At 36.7% G+C, this 26,239-nt stretch overlaps 1 protein-coding gene across 6 annotated transcripts in view; it reads right to left on the bottom strand.

Annotated features, from left to right (window-relative positions):
* PIK3R4 (phosphoinositide-3-kinase regulatory subunit 4) overlaps positions 1–25,287 on the bottom strand; it is a 73,487-nt gene extending 48,200 nt beyond the window's left edge. For 4 of the 6 annotated variants that reach the window (XM_059920356.1, XM_059920359.1, XM_059920360.1 and 1 more), the window contains exons 1-7: positions 24,796–25,287; positions 23,298–24,068; positions 15,884–16,017; positions 14,151–14,733; positions 10,081–10,215; positions 8,251–8,472; positions 3,316–3,489 (exon numbers count right to left, since the gene is read on the bottom strand). In XM_059920356.1, the coding sequence (XP_059776339.1) occupies positions 3,316–3,489; positions 8,251–8,472; positions 10,081–10,215; positions 14,151–14,733; positions 15,884–16,017; positions 23,298–24,030 (1,981 nt within the window). In that variant the 5' untranslated portion in view covers positions 24,031–24,068; positions 24,796–25,287. The remainder of the gene's footprint in view (positions 1–3,315; positions 3,490–8,250; positions 8,473–10,080; positions 10,216–14,150; positions 14,734–15,883; positions 16,018–23,297; positions 24,069–24,795) is intronic. The other 2 variants (XM_059920357.1, XM_059920358.1) reach the window with 2 other exon arrangements.
* Between the last annotated feature and the right edge of the window lie 952 nt (positions 25,288–26,239).

Genomic DNA, 26,239 nt, shown 5'->3' with positions numbered 1-26,239 from the left:
GTATTATGCTAAGTTAAATATGTCAGACTGAGAAAGAAAAATACCATATGATTTCACTCATATGTGGAATATAAAAAACAAACAAATAAAAAAAGTAAAATAAATGAACTAAACCAAACAAAAGCAAGCATATAGATACAGAGGACAGAGTAATAGTTACCAGATGGGGAGGGGCAGGGAGGAGGGCAAAATGGGTAAAGGGGATCAACTGAATGATGATGGACAGAAACTAAATTTTTGGTGGTAAGCACACTGTAGTGTGTACAGAAGTAGAAATATAATGTTGTACACATGAAACTTAAATGATGTTATAAACCAATGTTACCTCAATAAAAAGTAAATTTAAAAAATAAATGATAAAAAAAATACTATTTCATGCTAATATTACTTATATAAATAGGGGAAGAGAAGAAAATTGTTCAAGATATCTGTCTCCAAAGTTCTCCCATTTCCAATTCTTGTAACTACATATGGAGGTGATTTTGATTATTTCATAAACACCCTGCAGCCTCTGAGACGGCCAACAAGGGAGGGCTGGTAGTTTCCCTCTGACAACAGAGAAAATGAGGACTGGAAAAACATTAAAAAACCTCCAAAAAATAAATAAACTAAAGATGACCTGGCAGAGCTAGGCATTAGATGAGGCTGCATTAGTGGTCCCGATTCTTTGTGTTATCTCTGTTTATACAGTCACTTGCCTGGTGCTCATGGTGTACAAAGGGTACTTCTCTGTCCCTCCCTCTTGTCTCAGTCACAGTACCTGCTCTAGCCAATGGAATGTCAAGAGATGTAACACAAACAGAGGCTTGAAATGTGTGGCATAGCTAGGCTTCTGCCATCACCCAGAACATAACCTGGGTGGTTGCTGCCCCTCCAACCTGGGCCCCAGAATGAGACAGATAAACCACAATCACCACAGGCGTCTGGGAGACGCAAGGCCTAAAGAAGAGCCGCTCACCGAGCTCGCAGATGCATGCTGAGAACTTGACCGAAGGATTTACTGGGATTTTGTGGTTGGTTGTTATACAGCATTATTATATCAGTCAGTAGCTGATACAAAGAACCTCCAAGACTCCAAATACAAGAAACCAGAATCAAGGATTTCCTATAAAACATCCAATACATTTCCAATTATCTGGGGACAAGCAGACGGAAAGGTGAGTTTTCATAATGTCTAAGTGGGAAGAGTATAGTTTTTAATCATGATAATCACCACCACCACCCTAATTCCCTTTAAGAATCACTACAACAGGCTAACCACGCATAAAGACAGAACAGAGAGATGCGTACAGTTTATCACTTGTTTTAAGTAAGTAGGTGTTTCTACATTATTAAAAACTTTCTTCTTTTAAATAGTTCAAAATGTCAACAAATGACTATTTGCTTGATTTTTCTCAGCAAGGGTTTTTTTTTCTCCCCATAGCTGGTACCAAATTCAGTTCCAGTTCTAAGGGAGAATCACACCCAAAAAGTTGTACCACATTCGGTTTATTCTATACCTAAAGATAATAATTTATTTTGATACTAAACTTAAGATACATGAGGACCCCATATGTTCATCCTATGACCAATGACTAAAACCCATAGGACTCAGAAAAATTTCTGCAAAATTTGACAGGAGGGGTAAAAAACTATCTTTTATGATAATTTTTGCTTAAAAATTGATGGACATCCATTTTGCAGATAAATAAAATGCTAATTATATGCCATATTAAATCTCAAAAATAATTTCCAAATAATTAGGCAACAGAAGGAATGTATTATGTGAAATTAGAATATACAAGTACATATATATATACAAAGGATTTTCATTAGAATGAAGAAGATCAAAGTCGAAAGCAAGAAAAACTCGACCCTTAGGAGGTAATGCCACTTTCACAGGAGTAAAAAAGAAAACACTGATGTGAGAATTCACACAATGAGAATGAGCAGGAAAATATTCCAGGCAGCAAGATATGTGCGTTAAGATGATACATTTTCTCTTTAATATTATTATGAAAAGGGGTGTTTTCTACGTCTGCCTTACACTACACAGGATCAGAAATTCAAAAAACATTCTAACACCTTTCATTATATTAATAATTTTTGTTTCCCAAGCTATTAGCTCTTTTAAAAATTAGGAAGAAAACAGAGATGACTCCCTCAAGGCTTAGCACTCTGCAGCTTACACAAAAAATCAAAAGCATTTCAGTGTAACAGATTTTTATCATGATTATGTTGACAATACTCAAAACTTTTCTATTAAATTTGTCATTATTTTTAACATAATCATCAAAAAAATTCAAACCAAATTAGTGTTACAAACTAAAAGAATGATTATAAATATTAAGAGTGCAAAATAAGAAACCTACATATACTCAGATTTCCACAAAATTTTTCTTTTAAAAAGCTACATTCATGGCTAAAAACTTCCAGACATTTTATACCTCTCTACTATCTAACCATATAATTTCAACTATCAAAATAAAAACTCCTTTGCCTTTTTTCTCTGAGGATTGCCTCAAGAAAAATCTATTAACCAAATCTAACTAATTTTGGCTTCCTATAAATTTTCTTGGCAAAGCACTCAGCAGCAATAAAGTATTTTATCTAAAAAGGCAATTTCCTAAGATTTCATGTCTTCTCAGTACAAAGCCAACTTGCAATCTTATCAATACATTGGTTACTTTCTTAAAATGAAGTGTTAAGAAGACTAAGAGCTTCTAATATTTTTAATTTTACAATGTGTCACATGTACCTGTTTGCTCTTATTCTGAATTTTAAGTTGATGGACCTAGATAACTGTTATAAAGGTCAAGGAATTAATTCCTTTCATTGGTTAATAAAATTACTAACAGTAGTAACGTCAATACTATGAATGCTTAACTGGCGATCAGTGCAATGACAGAAGTCACAGACAATCCTCCACATCCAGTTTCAACTTGGTTAATGGTCAAGTGGCCAAAAACATAAGCTGACTCTTCAGAGCAGTAAAAGACTTAATCCACATTGTGTTTAAAAAAAAAAAAAAAAAAAAATCTTCATTTTTCAAGGATCATCAGGACTTAACTACAGATTAAAACAAAGGTGTATTTCCCAACCTGGGCTGGAGGGCCAGTGCTCCTGTGTGTGTGCCTATGTGTCGCTCACATACATACAAGCATGCAGGCATAATCATGCACATGGGTGTGCACACACAGACACACACATGACAGGGACAATGAAGCTGAAAATCTCACTCTAGATTGCCTAGAAACTTTACAATGCCCTATCAGTTGTTATTTCTCTTACCACTCCCTAATTTTCCCATCCTAATTTTGAGAAACAAAAACTTACCAATATCACTGGCAAATTCATAGACATGGGGTTTTTGCAGCAGCCCTAACTGGCACATACAGGTAAGGGCATTAAGAGCTTTCACAATAACAAATTCCTCAGCATCACTAAGACCTTGTTGCAGCAGGGGTTTGAGAATTGAGGAGCTTTGCCAGCCAACATAGGCGGCAACACCTGAAAAAGAGAAGCAACATTACATGATTGTTTTATACCTGAAAGTACAAATGCCATTAAGTAAAACAATAAAATTAATCAAAGGTCAAATATATTGAGCAACAATCCAGGCAGGGACACTGCATTTCCTACCGAGCATAATAGATGAAAAAGACCCACACCAATGCAGCAAATCTACAAGAAATTCTGCGACAGCAAGGGAAAAAAAAGATGCTATGAGCTTACAGAAAGAAAAATACAGATTCCCTAAAAAGGAAGTAGAATCAGACTGGCATCAGATGATCTTCAGCAGCAATGTAGGCTAGAACACAACAGGGCAAGACCTTCAAGGTTATGGAAGAAATTTTATACCCAAACTGTCAATAAAATAAGAAAACAAAAATAAGTCACTTTGAGACATGCCAGGACTATATGTGTTTACCTCCCATGCAAACATTTCTAAGAAAGTTCTTAGGGATGTACTCCAGAAAAATAAAGAAAATGTAGAATGTAAAAATGGTAGATATAACCCAGGAATTCAATGGGGAAAAAAGGATAATAGCTAGTAAAGATCTAGAAATTAATCAGCCCAAATTAGAACTAAAAGTCAATAAACTTCGAAAATGTTATCAAGAAGAAAAATGGAACAGACTACAAGCAATAGATAAAACTGGTAAGAAAGAAGCTAGATAATATAAAGTGAGGAAGGTATATTACTTTTCTCTCTAAAAGGAAAACAAAAAACTCTGAAACTCCATGACAAACAAAAAAATTGTTCAAGAAAGTCATAGTGTAAAAATGAAATAAATTAAAATGTGCATTTAGTAGTTTGCAGAGGATAGAAAAAGAATCCACTGACCTTGATGCTATAAACATTCTCATCAAGTGATAAAGGAGTTATGGCATTAGAATTGTGGTGAAGCAGTTATAAATATACTGCACTACTTGGCTCTAAAGTCAATAAAAGTTACACATTCTTAATCATGTAAATTGTTTTGAATTTTCAGAATCAGTCTATACAAGCACAAAAGACTTTATTACAATTACATAACAGAATGTAAATATTATCAACTATGAAAATGCAATTGTTTAGTTGAACTGTCAATTAACAATTAGTTGAATTATCAACCAACAAAAGAATTAGAATGGAAGAAAAACGAAAAGAAGGGAGGAAGGGAGGAAGGGAGGAAGGGAGGAAGGGAGGAAGGCAGGCACTAAATTCCTTGTAGTCCAAGTCAGAAGTAGACCAATAAGAAACAGGTTGAACTATTTAAAGTTATAAAAACAACAAACTAAAGATCTACATCTCAAAACAGAGAGGCAAAAGGGGCTTGGGGTATGATATGAGTGAGTTAAATCTTCGTGTGGCATAGAAAAAAGTCAAGAGACAAAGTGTAAAGTTGATAATCCTAAAAAGAGTAATATGAAAATAGTATTTAGAGACATGGCAATAATCACCTGAAGATATCAAACCAAAACCACAAACCAGAGTAGGTGCCTCTGGAAAGTGCAACTATTGCCTTTCATACTTACTTCATATATTTTGAGTAATTTGCAAGAGCATATTTCCACTGTATTGAGAAATAATTTTAGAATTTTTTTTCTGTAATAAAAGAAAAAATGCTGTCTAAAATTCCAGTGGATTATATTTAAAAACTTTACAAACTGAAATGCATAATGAGCTAAAATAGCTCAAAATATTTTGGAAAAGAAGATTGACATCTGGGGAGCTTATTCTACCAGATACTAAAGTTGCTTATAAATATATAATAATTAAAATATAATATAGCTATAAAAAGAGTGTAATATTGAGTACAGAAGTGAAAAAAATCAATGGAATAGGGTATCTAGAAAAGTAACCCTAAAAGATGCATGCAATAGGTGATAATAGAAGCTTCACAAATCAATGGAAAATAAATGAAATGTTTAGTAAATAGTGTTAGGAAAATTGGCTATATTTCTGAGAAAAATTTAGATTTTACCTCATACCATAGCCCAAAATAAAGATCAATTCAACAGTTCATATTTTTATGTGAAAAAATAAAGCATTAAAACAAGGCAAAACAAAACAGACATGTGCCCAACAGATTATTAACCTAATTCTGAAATGGGAAAATATTTAAGCACAAAAGTAAAAAAAAAAAAAAAAAAAAAAAAAACCACAAAGGAAAAGATCAAATAAATTGACAACACTAAAATTATTTTAAAAGACATAAAAAATAACAGTCAAGTTATTTGAGAAAAGTGCCATAGAAAAGAGAAAAAGTTATTGTTTTTAATGTATATATAAAAGGCTCAGAAAAAATCAATAAGAAAAGCATAACACCATCAAAAAAGGGGCCAAAATAATAAATTAAAAATTCAAAGAGTAAGAAATATGAATAAGTAATCAACATGAGATATTTTTTTCACCTTCACTGATAAGCAAATAAATATACACTAAAACAAGTCATTGCTTTAAGCTACCAACAGGCAAAGGTTGATTGAAGCCTATTCCACACTGGAAGGCTGTGCAGTACTATCAAACAATGCTGATCAGAGTAGTAAATGATATAATCTTTTTGAAAAGCTTATAAAATGTGTCAAGTTTTAAAAATATGTTCATATTATTTAACTCAGTAATTAAAATTTCAGACTTCTAGCCTGAGAAAATAATCAGGCAAATATTTATGTAAATGATTATGTGTATAATATATGGTTGACAAAAGTTAGAACAATTTAAACATTCAAATGAAGAGTTAAATAAATTTTGATAAAACTGTATAATGAAATATTTCTATCTATTAAATTATGGTTTCAAAGAATTTTTAATGACATGAGAAAATGCTTAGAATATACATATGTTCCTAGAAAAAAGTTTAAAAAATAACAAGACTAAGAAGTAATACAATACATACATAGCACTTATGTGCCAGGCACTATTACATATGTTAATTCACTTTATCTTCCCAACAACCAGTGAGTTAGGTAATATTATTATTCCCATTTTACAGATAGGGAAACTAAGACACACAAAAGATTAAATGATTTCCCCTAGAACCACAACCAGTAGGTGACAAAGCCAGAACTTGAACCCAGAAGTCTGTCACCAAGAGTGCCTGCTCTTAGCCAGCACACAACAGTGCCTCACAGATGGCAGAACGGGATGATGGGTGGAAGGAGAAGGCGAGGATGACCCACAGGAAGGAAAAAAACAAAACATTAACAGAGGCTGTACATGGGCTAGAGGATTGGAGGGGATTTGTTTTCTTCACGAATTTTCCAGTTTTTCTACAGCAAGTATGTATTACTTTTATAAACAAACAAAAAATCAATGAAAATTATTTTAAAATGAAAAAAGAACTAATATAAAGGCCATTTTTCAAAATACACATGAATTAACCAATAGATGAAGTTCCAAGAACCACCTTTTCCCAAGAAAAGAAATAAAAATAAGATTATTTGAAAGAAGAGAGCATGAAAGACAGAAAGGTGTGAGAAGCAAAGCATACTGTATTTAGGAACTGAGTTAGATGGAGTCCAAGATGGAAGGCTGACATGAATCAATAAACTAATGCAAAAATTAAAAACAAACTAGAGATGTCTGAAAAGAGGAGGTACAGTAATCTCCAGTTATAACAAAGCAAGAACAGCAATTTCAAGGCTTTTCAAAAGTAGAAAGTACCCTTTTCTCCAAAACATTACACATTAATAGTCACAAAAATAGGAATATTGTTGCTATATGAGTTTCTTTCCTTTTTTTATTTTTTAGGAAAAACATCCAACAGCAAACCTTTTAGCAGTTACTTTCCCAGATTATTGGAAATCAAAATCTAAACTCTATTACAGCCTTCTGCTACTACATGAGAAAGTTTGGATACCTGCAAAGCTTTCCAGTGTGCAGAATAGTCTTTAAATCTTTTGAGTTAATAGACAAGCTTTATAATCATGTGTAAAATGATATAAAAAGGGTTAGTGGGTAATTTTAATAATATGGCTTTAGCATATAACATTTCATAAATGACCAAAACTAAAATTGAAAAGGTCAGTACAATCAGGTGGAAAATGATCAGTTATTATTCCAAAAAGAAAAATATTCAATCTTGTGTCAAACATGACAATCTACCAAAATAAAGTCCATTTCTTTCTAATTTTGAATCTAAATGCAATAGGAGTCATATGCAGATAAAATACAAGATGTCTCTCTTCTTTAGATAAATCTGAAAATTAAGAATTGCAACATTTTGAAAAAACAGTAGGAAAAAAGCTGATTAATTTTTCACAAATTTTCAGTTTACAAAAAGCAAAGCCTATAAGCTTTAATTCTTTCTAATTAGATTGATTTTCAATCATAATTATACTTTGTTATTTTCTGATTGTAAAAGTGATGAGTTTACTATAGAAAATTTGACAAATATGAGATAATCACTGTTCACATATTAGTATATTCAGCCTTGTTAAGAAACATATGACTTGTTATTGTTACCTTTACACAACTGGGTTCAGTCATTTTAATAATATTTCATGGTACTTTCCCAGGTCATTAAATGTTCTTTTAAAACATACTTTTTAATGACCACATGGTATCCCTTTATAAGGGTATATCAGTTTTATTAACCAATCCCTTGATCAGCTAAGATACTTCCATCAACCAAAAGCAGCATGAAGACAGAAATACCAGGAACTCATTTCATTACTAATAAAATTTGGTAGTACTGTCACCTTTCAGACTGCATGAAAGTATCTGTTTGAGAAGATAATTCAAATCTTAAAGATAAATTTAAAAACAAACAAAAAACATACCAACTATACTATCAAAAAAAGCTCCACGCAGATGCCAATCATTTTTATCATTGAGGAAAGTGATCATGTGGGACAATAAAACATCATTGGCTTTCTGACGTCCAAAGAATACACACAGCCGTGTTATTCCATTTTCCATTAAGGTTTGTTTCACGATATTTTCAGGGTCACTTAGCAAAGTGACAACTTTCTGCTGGACCATTTCATGTAAGGCTTGGAGCTCTAAAAAAAAAAAAAGGAAAAATACGATCAATTTTCTTTTCTCCAAACATATAGACCCAGTCTTTCTCACTCCTTGGAGAAAACAGAATGATTACAGAAGCCACGAGAGAAAGTCTATAATTACTAAGTTTTTCCACTACTCAAAGCTCTGAAGGATAGTTGGGAAAATGAAATATAGATTGCAAAACATCCTAATGAGCAGATGCCACAGGCATGGTTACTATCTCACTAGTTAATAGCTCTATTTATAAGGCTCAAAGAAAAACTATGGGGAAGCACCAGAGGGAGATCATACTGCCCCAATGAGATCAACTTAATCAAGGACTTCAAATTACTGGACTGGTTCAGGATATAATCTGATGGTACAGGGCAATCCTTTGAGAAAGCATTTTTAAAGGTCGGTTAATTATATTTTAGAAAGCCAGAAAATACATTGCAAGTCCTGACAAGGCTTTACATGATCTAGCCACTGCCTTCTTCTCTGACCTTATCACCTACCTACCCTCCCCTTTTCATTTATTTATTTACTTAGCTGTTTGTCTTTTCCTTACTGAAACAATCTCAAGAGCAGGGATCTTTTCTGTCTTATTTACCACTATATCCCTAGTGCTTACAGCAAGCACACGAATTGCCTGATGCAAAGCTTATGTTTAGCAATTAACTGCCGACTAAAAGAATGAGGGCAGCCACTGTCAAGGGAAAAGGCAGTCTGAAAGGCACAATTCTATGTTCACATTAAGAAACACTTCAGATTAACTCCCCAAAAGTTTTAATGCCTAGCTTCATTATTTAAAAGGTCCAATTACATGGTTATAGGATGTAGGACAGTATTATTTTCTAAGTAACTCCGTGAAAAAAAGTGAGGATTTCCTTTCTGATACATCCTTCTATAAGTTTAAAATTATTCCAGTGTCTTCAACTCCAAATAATATTTGCTGCATGAAATGACCCATTCTAACAAGTAACTGAGACACTACAATTGTCTACAGCATAAAAATCTGAAAAGTAGACTTCTCTAGTTTTTCTGAACTAGAAACATCTTGAAATAGATCTAAGTACATTATTTGACTTCTAAATCTTTAACATAATAAACATTCATTAAAAGCCTGTTAAAAGCTGTGTGGATGTAGAGAAACTTGAGGCAGGGACTCTAACCTCACAGAATTTACCATCACATTGTTCCTTTACAGTAAAAGGTGTGGGTTCTGATACATAAATCATAGGTAGTATGAAAGAAACACAGTTTATGACTGAGGACACTCAAAATATACTCACATAAGGAGAAAAGGTTTAGATTCTTTGGCCATGGTGTTTCCAATGTTTTTTTCTTTTACCCTGTAAGAATTATATAATTCAGCTAGCTTTGCTGTTGACACAAACCAATTCTGGCTGAAAAACTACTGAGCTCAGAATCTGTGGTGACAAGTTGGTCATTTTCTGGCTATTTAACAATGTATAAGAGTAAAAGAGAACAGTCAGACAGCAGAATCCTTCCCTCTATAAATCTGGTATTCTTTCATTTTACATTAAAATTATAAGTGAGAGTTTGTTGCAAGTTCACATTATCATTCTAAATAACAGAAAATCTGGAAGAGAAAATCATACTACCTGTGTCATAATTTCCACTGGGATGTGTAACTTCATCTATTTCTTCACTATTTGGGTCATTTTCCATACTGAGATTTTTCAACTGTACTAATTCCAGGAATCTCAAAGCTGTTTCTGCCAGCAGAGCTATGTTTTCTATAAAAGGGAGAAAATTCATAATAATTATAATCATAAATGTGTGTAATACTTATAACTTTTCTTCCCTAAGTCTTAATACATATAAATAATAATCATAAGACTAAAGAAAAGCAGGACTTTTCAATTTAGCACTTAACCTAATCAGACTTTTAGTAACTAATCTCATAATCTACAACTATACCCAAACTACCTGTTTTAATAATAAATCATAAGCTTCTTTAAAAAATACAGAAATGTACAACATGATAATTATAGTTAACATTGCTGTATGGTATATATGAAAGTTATTGAAGTAAATCCTGAGTTCTCATCACAAGGGAAAAATTTTTTTTTCTTTTTTTTTCTTTTTATTATATCTATGTGAGATGATGGACGCTAACTAAACTTACTGCAGTAATCATTTCACAATATATTTAAGTCAAACCATTATGCTCTACACCTTAAAATCATACAGTGATGTATGTCAATTATATCTCAATAAAACTGGAAAAAAATACCAAATAGCCCAAAATATAGCACTCAAACATCTGAGGCAAAAAAAGCTGAATCCTTCCACAAAGACCGACCTTTTAAACAGTTTATCAGGTAAGAGATATGCAGTAGGCTAACAGAGAAACACATTTTCACATTAAAATCACAGATCAAGCTGGCCTTTGGAATAACACAGACCCTGGCTCAAACCTTGACCTTGGGGGCTTCCCTGGTGGCGCAGTGGTTAAGAATCCTCCTGCCAATGCAGGGGACACGGGTTTGAGCCCTGGTCCGGGAAGATCCCACATGCCGCAGAGCAACTAAGCCTGTGTGCCACAACTACTGAGCCTGCTCTAGAGCCCTCGAGCTACAACTACTGAAGCCCGTGCGCCTAGAGCCTGTGCTCCGCAACAAGAGAAGCTACCACAATAAGAAGCCCGTGTACCGCAACGAAGAGTAGTCCCCGCTCGCCGCAACTAGAGAAAGCCCGCGAGCAGCAACAAAGACCCAATGCAGCCAAAAATTAATTAATTAATTAATTAAAAAAAAAAAAAAAAAAAACCTTGACCTTGACACTTACTAGCTGGCTGCTTAACCAATCTGAGTCTCAGTTTCCTCATACATAACTGAGTCACATCCACTTCAAAGAACCATTACCAAAGTGCATCAACCCTTATTGGACTGCTTTACAAGTGATACTCTGAGGTTCTTGGCGAACCAAAGTGCGAGACTGTTTGTCACACTCCTGCAGTGGTCTGTATCTTCTCCTTTCTCTCTGATCATCTGTTAAGACTATTTATACTCCTCACCACTGTGAAAGTATCTACTTCTAAGTTCTGCTATCACATTTGCTGTTAACTATATCTCCTCTTTGCTTATACTTTCCTCTTCCTTCCACTTTTATTTATTCCTGTGCCCCTATCCTTCTTCTCCTCCCACTTCCATGCTTCCTAATATACGACCACACCCGCAAAGACGGCACTCTTTTCCTTCTCAGCAGTGAGTAGCACTGAACATAAACTACCTTAATTTATTGATTCTAAGACTCACTTTTTCTTCACTTTTTAACATCTCTGAAATTGAGATGCATCCCACAATAACTGACATTTTTGAGTCTATTGAATACAGTGATTCCCTTCATCCTGGAGTCCCACGCCCCACTGCTGCCAGGTTCAACACTGCTCTGAGTAGAACAAAAATTTACCTCTAAAAAGCAAATTATTAATACCCTGCAATGCCTGCTCACCCTAAAGATGGGAGAATTCTACACCATCCCCTGATGGTTCTAGATGAATATCCCCACTTTAGTGAAAATATCTTTATTAGGAAAAATCTCTTACTTTCCTGGGCACCTCTCAAGTCTGAGCAGATCTATGTTTATCTCCCCATTTAAGTTCATAAACCACAACACACTTGTCAGTTCACTTTACACAAGAAACAAATCTAGACCAGCATCTCTGAATTTAAAAACAATGCTATAAAAGAAATTTTTTAATTGATTTTTAAACTTTTATAATTACTGACATGTGTGGTTTAATTACACTTAGCCATACAAGTTCAAAGAGACTTCCTATTCTATCTAAAAAGGCAGCTTTATCATGCACTAAGCCATGGTTCACCATGGCTGGGTGGCATGGGGCACTGACCCTAGGTTACCATGGACTCTTACCACTAAGACCCAGCACACCTGGGTAAAATAAAAGCAGGTGGCTTCAAAATCAAGGTCTAGACCAGCAGCTCTGAGAACTGAGAAAGAACTAGTCCAGATACACTTTGGTCGTGTCCCTTAGCCTCTCCCATTCCCAATTCCTCAGCTGGGAAATGAAGGCACTATAACATCTACTGCTCAAGGTTGTTCCAAGTGTCAGTTTCAAGAGATACACAGATCTTAAAATCTTAGAATCTAGAACCTATTTTAGAATCTCTATATCTTTTGCAACTAACCCTTGCAACCCTGAGCAGTATATACAAAGCAGATTTTTCAATAAACAGTAGCTATTGTTTTTATGCTGTGACTGCTAGAAATTGAATGTAAGTATGATAATATGGTACCTACACATCAGAACCTTACCTACTTACCACAATTGAGAAAAGAGCAAGATACACTGGGTCAAAAGTACGTCATAATAGTCTAAAAATTACAGCTTGTTTTTTAAAAATCATAAGCTTTTCTTTCATTTAATTTTATCCAGTTCAATTACAGTTGATCCTTGAACAACACTCGAATTTTTTTTCAAGAGTACATACTACAGTATAACACAATCCATGGTTGGTTGAATCCACAGATGTGGAACCATGGATAGAGGGCTAACTATAAATTATATGGGGATTTTCAACTGTGTGGAGGGTCATCGTCCCTAACCTCCACGTTGCTCAAGGGTCAACTGTATTTCTATTTATCAAGTGAATTGTAAACATGCTTTGTTCCAAATGATAAACTTGGATATGTCTTAAAGAAATCCTGAATTTTCTAAGCCTAAAATTTACACCTATACAGCTATGGAAATCAGAAACCATAAATAAATAGGCAGATGGATAAATTTTTTTTAAAAATACGTATTTTTTAAAAAGCCAACAACCACCAATCACTTTGTGGATGTGCCTAGCCATAAAGACAGAGTCCAAAGACCATTTTTCACATTCCGTTAAAATAATGACAAGTAAATCATAAAATAATGAACTAATAAGCAAGTATCTTTCAAAAAAAGAGACAATATCATCACCACATGTTATGTACCACTTACAAAGACTTCAGAATTCCTGATTTCCAACAGATTACATTTTAAAAATTAATGATGAAATTATGTAAATGTTTCAATGACACTTTCCATGCAGAAATAAGCATTACAAAATTAACTTGGGGAGCTAACAATATGACTGTGTCACTCATTTTATGAGCAAGAATTACAAATAAAACGGGTAAGTTTGTGATATAACACACTCACCTCATCACAAAGAAGCCACACTTCTTAAGCATCATAGTAACTGAAAGGACCTTAAAATTCAGTAACTTAACAAACAGGCTAGGTCCTTTCAACACCAAATTACCCAGCAAAATTAATCTTTTTCAACAGCAATAGACTGTTATATCCTAATACTGATATTCAAACAAACGTATTTGTTCAGAGAAACTTTATAAAGGCCTAAAGACACTAGATCAGAAGCACATACTTGTGAACATTAGTCTTACTCCAAATTAAATATAATACTCCCAGTAAAATTATAAGATTCTGATATTATATATTTTTCACTTAATAATTCTGATAACCTCAAAAATAAGGGTACACACAAAGCTTGAGTTCCAGGAACAGATCGGCTATAAATATTATTAAAATGTACACAAATAGTTCAAGGACCAAAGTTCACTCTTGGAATTCCCAAAGATATCAGAGAAGCAAGAGGTATTATAGTCACTAACTTCAAAAATATGAGTGGTTATTACTTGGACAATAAGCTCTTACCAGCATAGGCTAGTCTAACAATAGTAGCATCATCCTGGGCTAAGTGGGCTATGCCTGGCAGAATATATTCCGGGTAGATGTTAACATCATTGCGAGGAACCTCTTTGACAAGAGCAAGAACTTTGGTCAACGTCCTCAAGGCTTCAGCCCTCACCCTAGGAACAGAGTCACTGCTGAAATGCAAAAGATACGGAGTAATACGATCCAAAAGAATTTCTACACTTAGTCTTGGGGCCAAATGGAGAATAAGTTCCAGGGCAGCAAGCTTGGAATCACAGTATTTAAGGGTCTGTAGGCAGGACGTTATAACTGACACCAAGATAACCAGCCCATTTTCCTTAGGCTCTCCTTCTGCTTTCTCTGGCAGATCATGGCCACAGAGATTGTGGATAATGTTGCCCAAATCCTTCCTTATAACCAGAATACGCTCATCTGCAGAAAGAAATGTTTCCTTGGCAAACTGGGCCATGTAGGGCTGAAGGAAAGTGTAAAATATTTCAGGAAAGGCATTGCCACGCTGCTGCTTTAAGTAATCTTCTGCCTCTAAACGTTTATCCGGTTCACGGTGAATCATCTGAGTTACCTATACCAAGGCAAGAAAGGGAGTGAAAAATAGATTTGAGAACAGCAAATTAAATCAGATGAAAGCTACAACGGCAACTTAACACATGATTTAAAGGATATTTGAGGTAATTCTGGCTCTTTCTAATCTTTATCTTTCAAACTACTTTCAGAACCTGACTACTGAGTAATATGTGACTCTACTATCATCCTATAAAGCAACAAGAAATCAAGTATTAACATACTCCAGATGGGCCAGACACATAAAGAGGATTAGCCTTAAAAATTAGTAAAATTCACTCCTTTCACAGTTAAGAAAAGGTAGGCCCAAATTCATAAAGTTACTTCGCCAACACAACATAAGGAGTGCCACGCCTACAACAGCCAGGTACGCCAACTCCTAATCCAGTGTACTGTTCACTGAACGTGAGCTAAACTGGCTTCCTCTGGAGCATCTGATTTCTTAATATTTGCCATTTGTAAGAGAAATCAAAACGCATGTTTCCCTACCTTACTAAAGAACATTTTAAATATACATAACCTTTCCGTGGCTCAGAGTCATCATCATATGCATCAGTTACTGTATTGACTGACTTAGAAAAGATCCCCTCAAACAGTACTGTGGATATACAGCTTACGTGACCTCCCACAGAATTCCTCACATCTGTTCTGCTATACTAATGTGTGATTCTACAGCTCCCCTTCCAGACCTGCCCTCAGGGTCAAGGGAGGTACACAAAGCTAGCTGCTTTTATATGAAATGCCCCTATACTGCTGTATTACATTCAAGATGCTGTTCCCTGTCTCCTCATTTTAGATATTTATCCTCTTCATTTCTTACTAGCAAGCTCTATCCTGGACAATCTCTAACCCCCAAGCACCTCCTTACTCCCTTCCAAATCTGTCCAAAGCAGAGCTAAAGATTATAATGGAAAGATGCGTGCATGCGTGTGTGCATGTGTCTGTGTGTGTGTGTGTGTGTGTGTGTGTGTAATATAAAGTCAAATGAGCTCTGTGCCTAAGAAGGGGAAAAAAATTGTACACCTCTGCCTAACAAAGTAAAAACAATAGGCTGGTATATGAGTCTATGGGGTTTTACTGCTTGTCCCAAATTCAGAACATTCCAGAGAACTGACTAATGCAAAAGTGAGAAATATTTGTAGCATAGTTACCAATTCTCTGATACTGCAATCTTCAATTTTATTCAGCACCTGTTCAGGGAAAAACTGTCCATTTCTGTAAGCCAAAAGTTGAGAGAGATCAAATAGTGGCACACCTTCTGTAAAAAGCTCAGCTATCACGCAACCTGGAAAATAGCAGATGTAATTCCATTAAAAATGAAATGCAAGATATTAATACAGATCAAGAATTCAGAGAATTCATAAACCTCAAGATGCAAAACTCAAAGTAAACCGAATTAAAATGTTTAATGCAACATACAACTACAATCCAGCAAGACAGGAAAAACGTCTATTGCCTAATCATCAGTTTCTAAAAGTATGAAGTCAAAAAAGGCCTACTTAATTTTTCTCCTTCTTAAAAAAAATTAAATCAAATAAAATTACTTCCTTGTTCTATAACTGAAAACAAATATATTACACATGTTATATACACACATACATTCAGAGATACAAAGACAGATTAAGAGCCATAAGAAAGTGTTCTTTTAAAATGTGAATTTATAGATATTAAGTTCATAAGAAACTACTGAGAAGTCACATCTGACAACTCATTTATTCATCATTAAACAAAAAGTTATCAGGTGTTTACTACACACTAGACTCAGTGCATAAAACAGATAACTCTGCCCTCATGAAGCTTTCAGCCTAGGAAGAAAGAAATAAAGTAAACCAGTGAACAGACACACTTATAAAATGAGAAGAGCTAAGAAGTGTGGCTGTAAGATTAGAGAGGGAAAGAGAGATACCTTTCATTTTTCACTTACATAATCTTCAAACAAGGAATAAATAAAGCAACTACATTCCCAAAAAGACAAAGCAGTTTCACTGAATCAGTATATGACATGCATTTAACAAATCTTAAGGAGATCCTTGAACAACCTTAGTCACAGCCTTTGCATGTGTTGGTCCCTCTGCCTGGAATACTATACCCACAAGCACCCTCATGGCTTACACCTAAACTTCCTTTAGACCTTGAATCAAATGTCATCTTAGCAGTAAGGCATTTCTTGATTGCCCAGTTTAAAATTCCAAGCCCCCCCACTACAACTACCCCACACTCGTCATCTAACACATTCCCTTTCCCCTTTCCCTGCTGTTTTTCTCCACATCACCAAATGCCACATTATATATTTTATGTATTTATTTCTTTATTGTCCATATACCCACTAGAATGCAGACTCCACAAGGGATTTTTGTCTATTTTGTCCACTGAAAAATCTCCAGCAACTACGACAGCTCTTGATACATAATAAACACTCAATAAATTTCTTAATTTCTATCCATACAGTGTCAAGTTTTAGAATAAAAAACTAAAATAGCTATTAAGAACACCTTAAGCAAGAAGGAAATAGAAGAACTGAACAATACTATAAACCAGATCTAACAGACATCAAAGGAACACGCCATCTAACAACAGAGTACAAAATTCTTCTGAAGTACATGTGGAACACTCTCCAGATAAAACCATATGCTAGACCATAAAACAAGCTTCAATGAATTTAAAAGGACTGAAATCATACAAATTACATCCTTCAAACCCCAATAGAATGAAAAAAATCAGTAACAGAAGAAAATCTGAAAAATTAACAAATATGTAGAAATTAAACAACACACTCAAATAACCAATGATCAAAGGAAAATTAGAAAATACTCTGAGAGGAATGAAAACAAAAGCAACATACAAAAATGTATGGGATGCAACTAAAGCAGCATTTAGAGAAAATGTATAACTATAAACACCTATTTTATAAGAGCTCAAAACAATAACCTAGGGCTTCCCTGGTGGCGCAGTGGTTGAGAACCTGCCTGCCAACGCAGGGGACACAGGTTCGAGCCCTGGTCTGGCAAGATCCCACATGCCACGGAGCAACTAAGCCTGTGCGCCACAACTACTGAGCCTGTGCTCTAGAGCCTGCGAGCCACAAGTAGAGCCCGTGTGCTGCAACTACTGAAGCCCGCACGCCTAGAGCCCGTGCTCCACAACACGAGAAGCCACCACAGTGAGAAGCCCACGCACCACAACAAAGAGTAGCCCTCGCCCACAGCAATTAGAGAAAGCCTGTGCGCAGCAACAAAGACCCAATGCAGCCAAAAATAAATAAATAAAATAAATAAATTTATTTTTAAAAAAACAATAATCTTAACCTTAAGAAGCAAACTAAAACCAAAGCAAAAAGAAAGAAAGGAACAATAGATATTAGGGTGAAAATTTATGAAATAGAGAATAAAATACAATAGAGAACATCAACAAAACCAAAAGTTGGTGCTTTGAAAAGCTCAACAGAATTGACAAGCTTTTCTAAGAAGAGAGATGACTCAAACTATGAAAATCAGGTATGAAAAAGGGGGCATTACTACAAACATCACAGAAATGAAAAGAATTATAAGGGAATACTTTAAACAAATGTATGCCAAAAAACAGATAAACTAAATGAAATGGAAAGATTCCTAGAAAGATAAAGATTACCAAAGGTGACTTAAAAAGAAAGAAAATCTGAATAGACCTTTTAAAGAGACTGAATTAGTAATGAAAAACTTCGCACAAAGAAAAACCTAAGCCAACGTGGCTTAAGAGGTGAATTCTGTCAAACATTAAAATAATTAACACCCATCCTTGACAAATTCCAAAAACAGAAGAGGAGGAACACTTCCCAAGTCATTCTATGAGGCCAATATTACCCTAGTAGCAAACCAGACAAAGACATCACAAGTAAAGCAAACTACAGACCAATCCCTGATGAATATAGATAAAAATCCTCCAAAAAATATTAGCAAACTGTGTGCAGGAATTAAAGAGTCCATACCAATAATAATAAATAAATGAGGGGAAAGACAGAACACTTGAACACACAAGAATACTGAGGGCCTACTGGTAAATGTGGAGGTAGAGCTGGAGTTGGAAGGTCATCATTTTGCAACCATCATAGTAAAGATCAGATCAGGCAAGAATGATCAACAGACACCAGATCAAAGAGGAAACAGTGATGGCTGGCAGGATATTTGCATGGTCTTAAAGTTTCTTCCCACAGGTTGCTTATTAGTTGCAAGGGATTAAAAAAACAAAAAGTAACTACAGAGGGGAGAAATTGGGCAAGAACTTGACCACGTGATCAAAATTAACATCACCAACAGACACCGTTTGCCCCCAGATACGATACTGTGAAGACATCATCACCTACACAGTATTCCTACTGAGAATGAATAACCTGAATCTAATCACAAGGAAACAGAGGATACATACAAAATGAGGACCATTCTATTGAAAAAGAAAGAGGTGAGGTCAAGCACGTACACACAGTGCAGGTAAAAGCTGGTGAAAACTAAATAAGGTGTAAGTCTAGTTAACAGTAATGCACCAATGTCAACTCCTGATTCTGATATGGTACTACAGTCATATAAGATGTCACTGGGGGTAGCTGTGTGAAAGGTTCTTCATCATTTTTGCAACTTACTATGAGTCTATTATTTTAAATAAAGAGTATAAAAATAATTTTTAAAAATTTAAGGGGAGAGGTATTCTTCAAAAAATGTCAATGTCATAATGACAAAGAAAGACTATGAAAATGTTCCAGATTAAAGGAAGCTAAAGAGACATGACAACTAAATGCAATACCTGACCCTAGACTGGGTCGTGTCCTGGAGGAGGAAAAATGCTATAAAGGTTGTTACTGGGTCAAATACAAAATTAGAATAAAAAGTGTAAATAATTGTATCAATGTTAAATTCACTGCAGTTGGTAACTGCAACATACAGTTACATAAACTTTATGTAAGAGACTAGTGGGGTCTTAGGAAATACTAAAGTACTTGGGGCAAAGGGCCGTGGAGGGGTGGGGAGTGGGGAGGAAGGGTGGGGAGTGTGGGGTACGGAGTGCAGAGAAAAGGTATAAGTGATAAACCAATTGGAACAAGATGTTAACAACAGGTGAATCTGGGTAAAGGATTTATGGGTGTTCTATGTACTATTTTTATTTTTGCAAGTTTTTAAGTTTGAAATTATTTCCAAATACTGTAAAAATAAAGAACATTTATTTACAACTAAATGGAGATTGTTTACAGACTGAACTACATCTCTCACCACCCCCCTAAATTCCTGTGTTGAAGCCCTAACACCTTAGAATGTGACTATTTGGATACAGAGCCTTTAAAGAGGTAATTAAGGTTAAATGAGGTCATAAAGGTGGGGCCCTAATCCATTATGACTGGTGTCCTTATAAGAGGAAGGAACACCAGGGGAAAAGTGGCCACCTGGAACTCAAGGAGCGAGGGTTCAAGAGAAACCAACCCTGCTGGCACCTTGATCTTAGACTTCCAGGCTCTGAGGGAACTTTCCAGAACTGAGGGAAAATAAATTTTTGTTTAAGCTACCCAGTCTGGAGTATTTTGTCATGTCACCCCTAGCAAACTAATACAGAGGTAAATATAGGATTTTTTTTTCTTGCAACTTTTTTTTTTTTAATTTTTTGGATGCGTCACGCACCACGCAGGATCTTATTTCCCTGACCAGGGATGGAACCCATGCTCCCTGCAGTGGAAGCTCAGAGTCTTAACCATTGGACCGCCGGGGAAGTTCCCTTTCCAGCAACTTTTAAAATGGTATTCTGGAAGAGGTGTTATGGGGTGGTATTTCTCTATAGAACAATTTGTTCAAGTTGCCTTTATCATCACTGAGTCCTTCTTTATCATTCAGATCTCAGATCAATGTCACCTTCAAGGGAGGCCTTCATTTTATCTACTAGCCCTTGTCATCCACTTAGAAACCATAGCACTTCATCACAGCACTTATCACTAATGAAAATTAACTTTCTTATTTACTTTTTTATTCTCTCTCCCTGCCCACACTTAGAATGCAAGCTCCATGAGTGCAGAAACTCTACCAGTATTGTTCACAGCTGCGTTCCCGACACCTACACAACAGTCCCTTACACATAATAGGCACTCAAATACTTGTCAAGTGAATGAATGAAAGATCTCCAGCAAACAAGGCTCTGCCCATATATGTGACCAGAGACACAGAATATATACACTTCCCCCAAACTAGCAGCCAGGAACCATGGATAGGCCTTAAGATGGGGAAAATTAACATTCAAACCCAGAGAGCCTAACATTCAAACCCAAAGAGCCTAAATCAAATCTTAGGAGCAGTGGGAGGTGAACAGATCCCACCCACCCCTTTCAAAGAAATGAAATCTTCAGCCAAAACGTAGAGCTCTTTAGTCTGGAAAACAAATGCTGAGTAAGAATTCTGTTGAACTTCACAAAACTATAATGACTATAATGCACACAGAAAGGATAAATATAAACTCTTCATCAATCCTTGAAACTTTAAAACTATAACAAACTTCCAGTTATAAAATAAATAAGTCATGGAGATGGAATGCAGAGCAAGGTGACTATAGTTGCTAAGAGGGTAGATTTCAAAAGTTCTCACCCACAAGAAAAAAAAATTTTTTTAACTACATATGGTGACAGATGTTAACTGCACTTGTGGTGATCATTTCCCAACACATACAAATATCAAATCATTATGTTGTACACTTGAAACTAATGTTATATGTCAATTATACCTCAATTTTATTTAAAAAAAAGCTATAAAATGATCCGCTGAAGCTAGAAAGTGATCACATTTCTAAGCTGGAGGAGTCCTATTTACATAACAGTAAGTTTAAAAGGTAAAAATAGTTCAAGAAAAATTTAGATAAATTCACTGATCAGGTTGGGACTTTGATGGATTACATTTCTAATCTTGTTATATTTACAACGCGGAGGCTACCCCACCTCATCAAAAATACCTTCCCTCAGTATTACCTTGGGACATAGACTAGTGAGCTGAACAGACCAACAGAGAGAGGTACAATCCTGTTTAACAAAGCTCATTTGTTCCCCTAGATGAAAAACATTTCTTCATTAATTATGTCACTTTTCCTAAATAATCTAAAATACAACTCAATTTATGTTTTCCTTGTAGGAAACCTACAGGTGAGAAAAAGATTAAAGCCAACCTTTGCAAAATTTACAAAAAGTGGCAGTGATGCTAGAGTTCATATGGTATTCCTCAGGATACCACCCTCAGCCCACTTCTCCTCCAGAAATTCATAGATAGCCTACAATCCATGACCAAGCTTCATGTGGTCTGTGTATGTAATGTATATGAATGTATGGTACTTTTTTCCAAAGAAGTAGGTCACTGGTTTCATCAAAGTCTTTAAGGGGAGCCAAAAACACTTAAGAATCACTTCTCCACAAACTCCCTGACTATAAACGCATTCCCTTGGCTACAGTAACTACTACCTATTTCCTGATAGCTACCAAATCTCCATCTCCACCCCACACCTCTATGTACCAAACCTTGTAACAACTGCCTGTCACACATCTTCTCCTGCATATCCCTTGACACCTTCAACTCAACATCTAATACAGACCTCAGCATCTTCCCACCCCCTATCTGTTCCTCCTCGTGTGTCTCCTAGCTCAGTGACTGGTATCACCATCCCCCTGGTTTCCCAAGCCGGGGTAATAGGAGTGTTCTTGATCCTCCAATCAATCAACAAATCCTAACAATTCTACCCACTAATTATCTCTTAAGCATTACTTTTCTCCAGTCCTTCTCCAATTGTCACAACTTGAAGCCAGTCAGGACCATGTCTTACCTGAATTGTGGCAGCTGACTACTAACTGGCTTTCCCATCTCCTGCTACAGTCAGTGTTTTGTCTAAAACACGTATCTGATAATGTTCCTGTAGACTAGCACAGGCATACCAGACCCCTTCTGATCTGGGCCTTGCTTACCTCACACCCTACGTTCCAGATGTACTAAAGTACTTAAAGTCCCCTAATAAATCAATGCATCATGCTCTGGTCTTCAAGTCTTCATATAAGCAACACCCTCTGTCTGAAACAAACTACCCTTCCCATAGCTAGCTCCCAATCACCTTTCAGGTCTCAGTTTAAATACCTTCCTTCCAATAGAGATGCCTTTCCTGATCCTGCCACTCTACCCACCACCACAGAGATTAATTTAAGTATCCATACGTTCCTGTAACAGCAGCCTAAGTTTATCACCACCACAGCAAACCACAGTGCACTGAAATGTCTTTTTTCAGTATCGTATCTCTCTCCCCATTAAAGTGTAAGCACCTTGAAAAGAAAAACATAATTACCCATCTATGTCTCTAGCACTTAAGACAGTGCCTGACATATACAGAAGAAAGAATTCAAATATTCCTTAAACATCTGAATGAGTAGACCACTTTCTGGATTTTCTAGGTACTGAAACACGTCCAGTGAAAGAATACTGCATCTATCTGAAAAGTGTAGGAGGATTTACCAAAAAAATTAATTTTCTATGTTCAAGAGTTAAAGTAAATGCACACTCCCACCCTAGCAAAGTTGACCAACTCACATACCTGCTGAAAAGATATCCATTGCTCGCTTCAACTCTCCTCTTGTTCTCTGATTGCTATTTAAGTCTACAAGTGGAGTTGAAGGATCTCTCATATATTCTAACTCAGTGGCAAACAATCCACCATCAACAAAACGTTCAGGAGCAATATAACAAGTTCTCCTCCGTGAAGTGTCAAAAAAATAGTTGAAATCTGCTGGGTTGTCCTCTGGAAGATAAGTGGGTTTAAAACTGGCAAAATCAGTTAGAAGGACCCAGTTCCAACTGGTGACCATCACATTCTCAGTCTTGATGTCCCCATGACGGACTCCAGATTTGTGTGCTTGGTCCACAGCTGTGAGGATCTGGAAAGCGATCCAGCGCTTCTCAATGTTATTTAAGAATGGACGGGTGCTGATGCGATCGTAGAGGTTGTCTCGCACATACTGCCTGAAGAGCATGGCTGCCTTCTCAGATGCTTTTTCTGCTGCTTTCTGGAAAGGCAGGCAATTCTGTGCAGAATGAAGCCTGATTTTCAGTTCCTCAAGCTCTTGTTTATAGCTGGTTAGAGGCAACGTGGGATCCTGAATTGCAAAGACCTTCACAACCACCAGGCCTTCTCGGTGTTTCGCTCGAGCAACTTTAAAGAACCGAGTACTCCCCAGACTCTTATCATATTCAAAGTCATGGATGTCTGAGAAATAACTCTCCACAGAAAGGATCTGGGAGGGAGCAATGCCGGCAAGCTGGTTTCCCATAATGGCAGCAAGCACCTCAGTAAGTTAGGATACAACACCTATTTAAAAAAAAAAAAAAAAAAAAAAAGGAAGGAAAGAGAAAAGGAAAAAGAAAAGAACAAGCAATGAAACACCATTATTTGTGTGGCCTCTTCCTGTAAGATAGATATACCTATTTCTCTTCCACCGAGAGCACTGTCCTTAGCCTTCTGGGCAGCTTCTAGATTTCAGACATATTTATCTTAAAAGATCTTGTTATTTTATATTGTCCTTTCCAGGAGCTGACTTATATGTAAATAGGCCCCATCACTATTAAGCTGAAAATGTTAGAATGTGTATTTTATGATATTTAAATTTAAAACTTAATAAGCCTTTACTAATGTGTTCAGTATTATGCTGGGGCTATAAGAGTTACAAAAGTACTATATGACACAGTCTTTGTCCAAGAAGAACCTTTAGTCTTGAATAGAAAACCCAAACATATTAAAAACTTAAATCTAACTAAGAATCGCCTGATACAAATAGGTCGGGCTAAAAAAATCCAAACAATCGGCATATCCTGAGCCCGCCCAGCCTAATTCCAGTGTGCCTTCCCACTCAGCTAACAGAAGGCACAGAGTCGTTTGGTTTGTCATAACGACAAGGAAGAACCCCTGGTAGGGATGCTAAAAAAAGTAAACCAAAATACCGACTTGCCAAACACAGCCCAGGGTTCTCCTAGCTCAGATTTTGCAGGAAATGAAAACACACATGTACACACGGCCGTGCACACGTGCAAACATTTACCCTGGGGGACTCTGGGAAGTGTCACAAGCCGATCGCTCGCTTACACGGAGGTCATGGCAGGTCACTTCAGGGTCTGGGCGGGGAAGGGAGTCAGCAGTCCGGCGAGTCTTCTCTACGAGGGGTCCTCCTTTAAAGAGGGGGGAAGGGGATCCTGCAGGAGGGACGCAGAGGAGTCCCAGTCTCCAGGACCCCGGCGGTCCGCGGGGGAGACGCGGGAAGCTCTCGGGGCCGCAGCAGACACCGAGCCACGCTGAGCTGATCCCAGACCCCAGGGAGTCGCCCGCCAGCCCCCTCCTCCGCCCCGCCGGCCACGCGTTCCCGGGCCTCGCCTTCCTCTCGCGCAGGCCTGGACCCTCGAGACCCTCTGACTCCTTGAGGACCTCCTCACCCGCGGGAGGTGGAACCCGGGAGACAGGTAGGCAGCGAGGTCCAGTGAAACTCCGCTTCTCCACCTGCTGCAGACGCTGCAAACGCTGAACACCCGGGAAAACTGCCGGCTCTGACCCCACTTCCTGTCGCGGAGAGGAAGTGACGGCTTGAGGAGGAGCGCGAGTCCGGGGCTGGTTGCTAGGAAACGAGGGAGGGGCGTGGCCTCGCTCCCTGAGCCTGGAAGAAGAAAACAAGATGCCCTGACAGCAGTCTGTTCCCCATCCAGGTCTTCTACCCAATCCCTAAACTCTGAGGCTTTCTGACATTCCCCAGGACCTGTTCAGATGCCCTTCACCCAAGTACACCAGAGCAGAGTCCTTTAAGAGGATTCACAGGCTTAGGAAAGTTAATATATCCCAAGTTGAATTTTTTAAGAGATTTATAGAGATATAATTTACATACTATAAAGTTCACCTGTTTGAAATACACAAATCAATGGATTTTTATATATATATATATATATTTTTTTTTACAGAATTGTGCAATCATACCTATAATCTAACTTTAGAACATCTTCCTGACCCCCAAAATGAAACCCTGTAACTATTAGCAGTCACTCCCCATTCTGCCCATTGTTTCTCCCCATCCCAGCCCTAGGCAACCACTAATTTACTTTCTGTTTCTTGCCTATTCTGGACATTTTGTGTATATGGTATACAACATGTGGGTCTTTGTGACTGACTTCTTTCACTTCATGTGTTTTTGAGGATTATCCCTGTTGTAGCTTGTATTTCATTTGCTTTTATTGCCAAATATTCTATTGCATGAATATTTCACATTTTGTTTACCATTCACTAGTTGATAGACATCTGGGTTGTTTCCACTTTTTTGGTTATTACAAATAATGCTGCTATGGACATTCGTGCATAAGGCTTTTTGTGATCATATGTTTTCACTTCTCTTGAGTAAACACCTAGGAGTGGAAGTGAAACGGAGCAGGACCCTATGGTCCTTCCCAGCCATGTCCTCTGCCTGCCTTTTGTCTGTGGAAAAACTTTAGCCAAAGAATAAGTTT

The sequence above is a fragment of the Balaenoptera ricei genome, chromosome 4 (assembly GCF_028023285.1).
Source record: "Balaenoptera ricei isolate mBalRic1 chromosome 4, mBalRic1.hap2, whole genome shotgun sequence".
NCBI lineage: Eukaryota > Metazoa > Chordata > Mammalia > Artiodactyla > Balaenopteridae > Balaenoptera > Balaenoptera ricei.
This window is presented reverse-complemented; position numbering and strand designations above follow the sequence as displayed.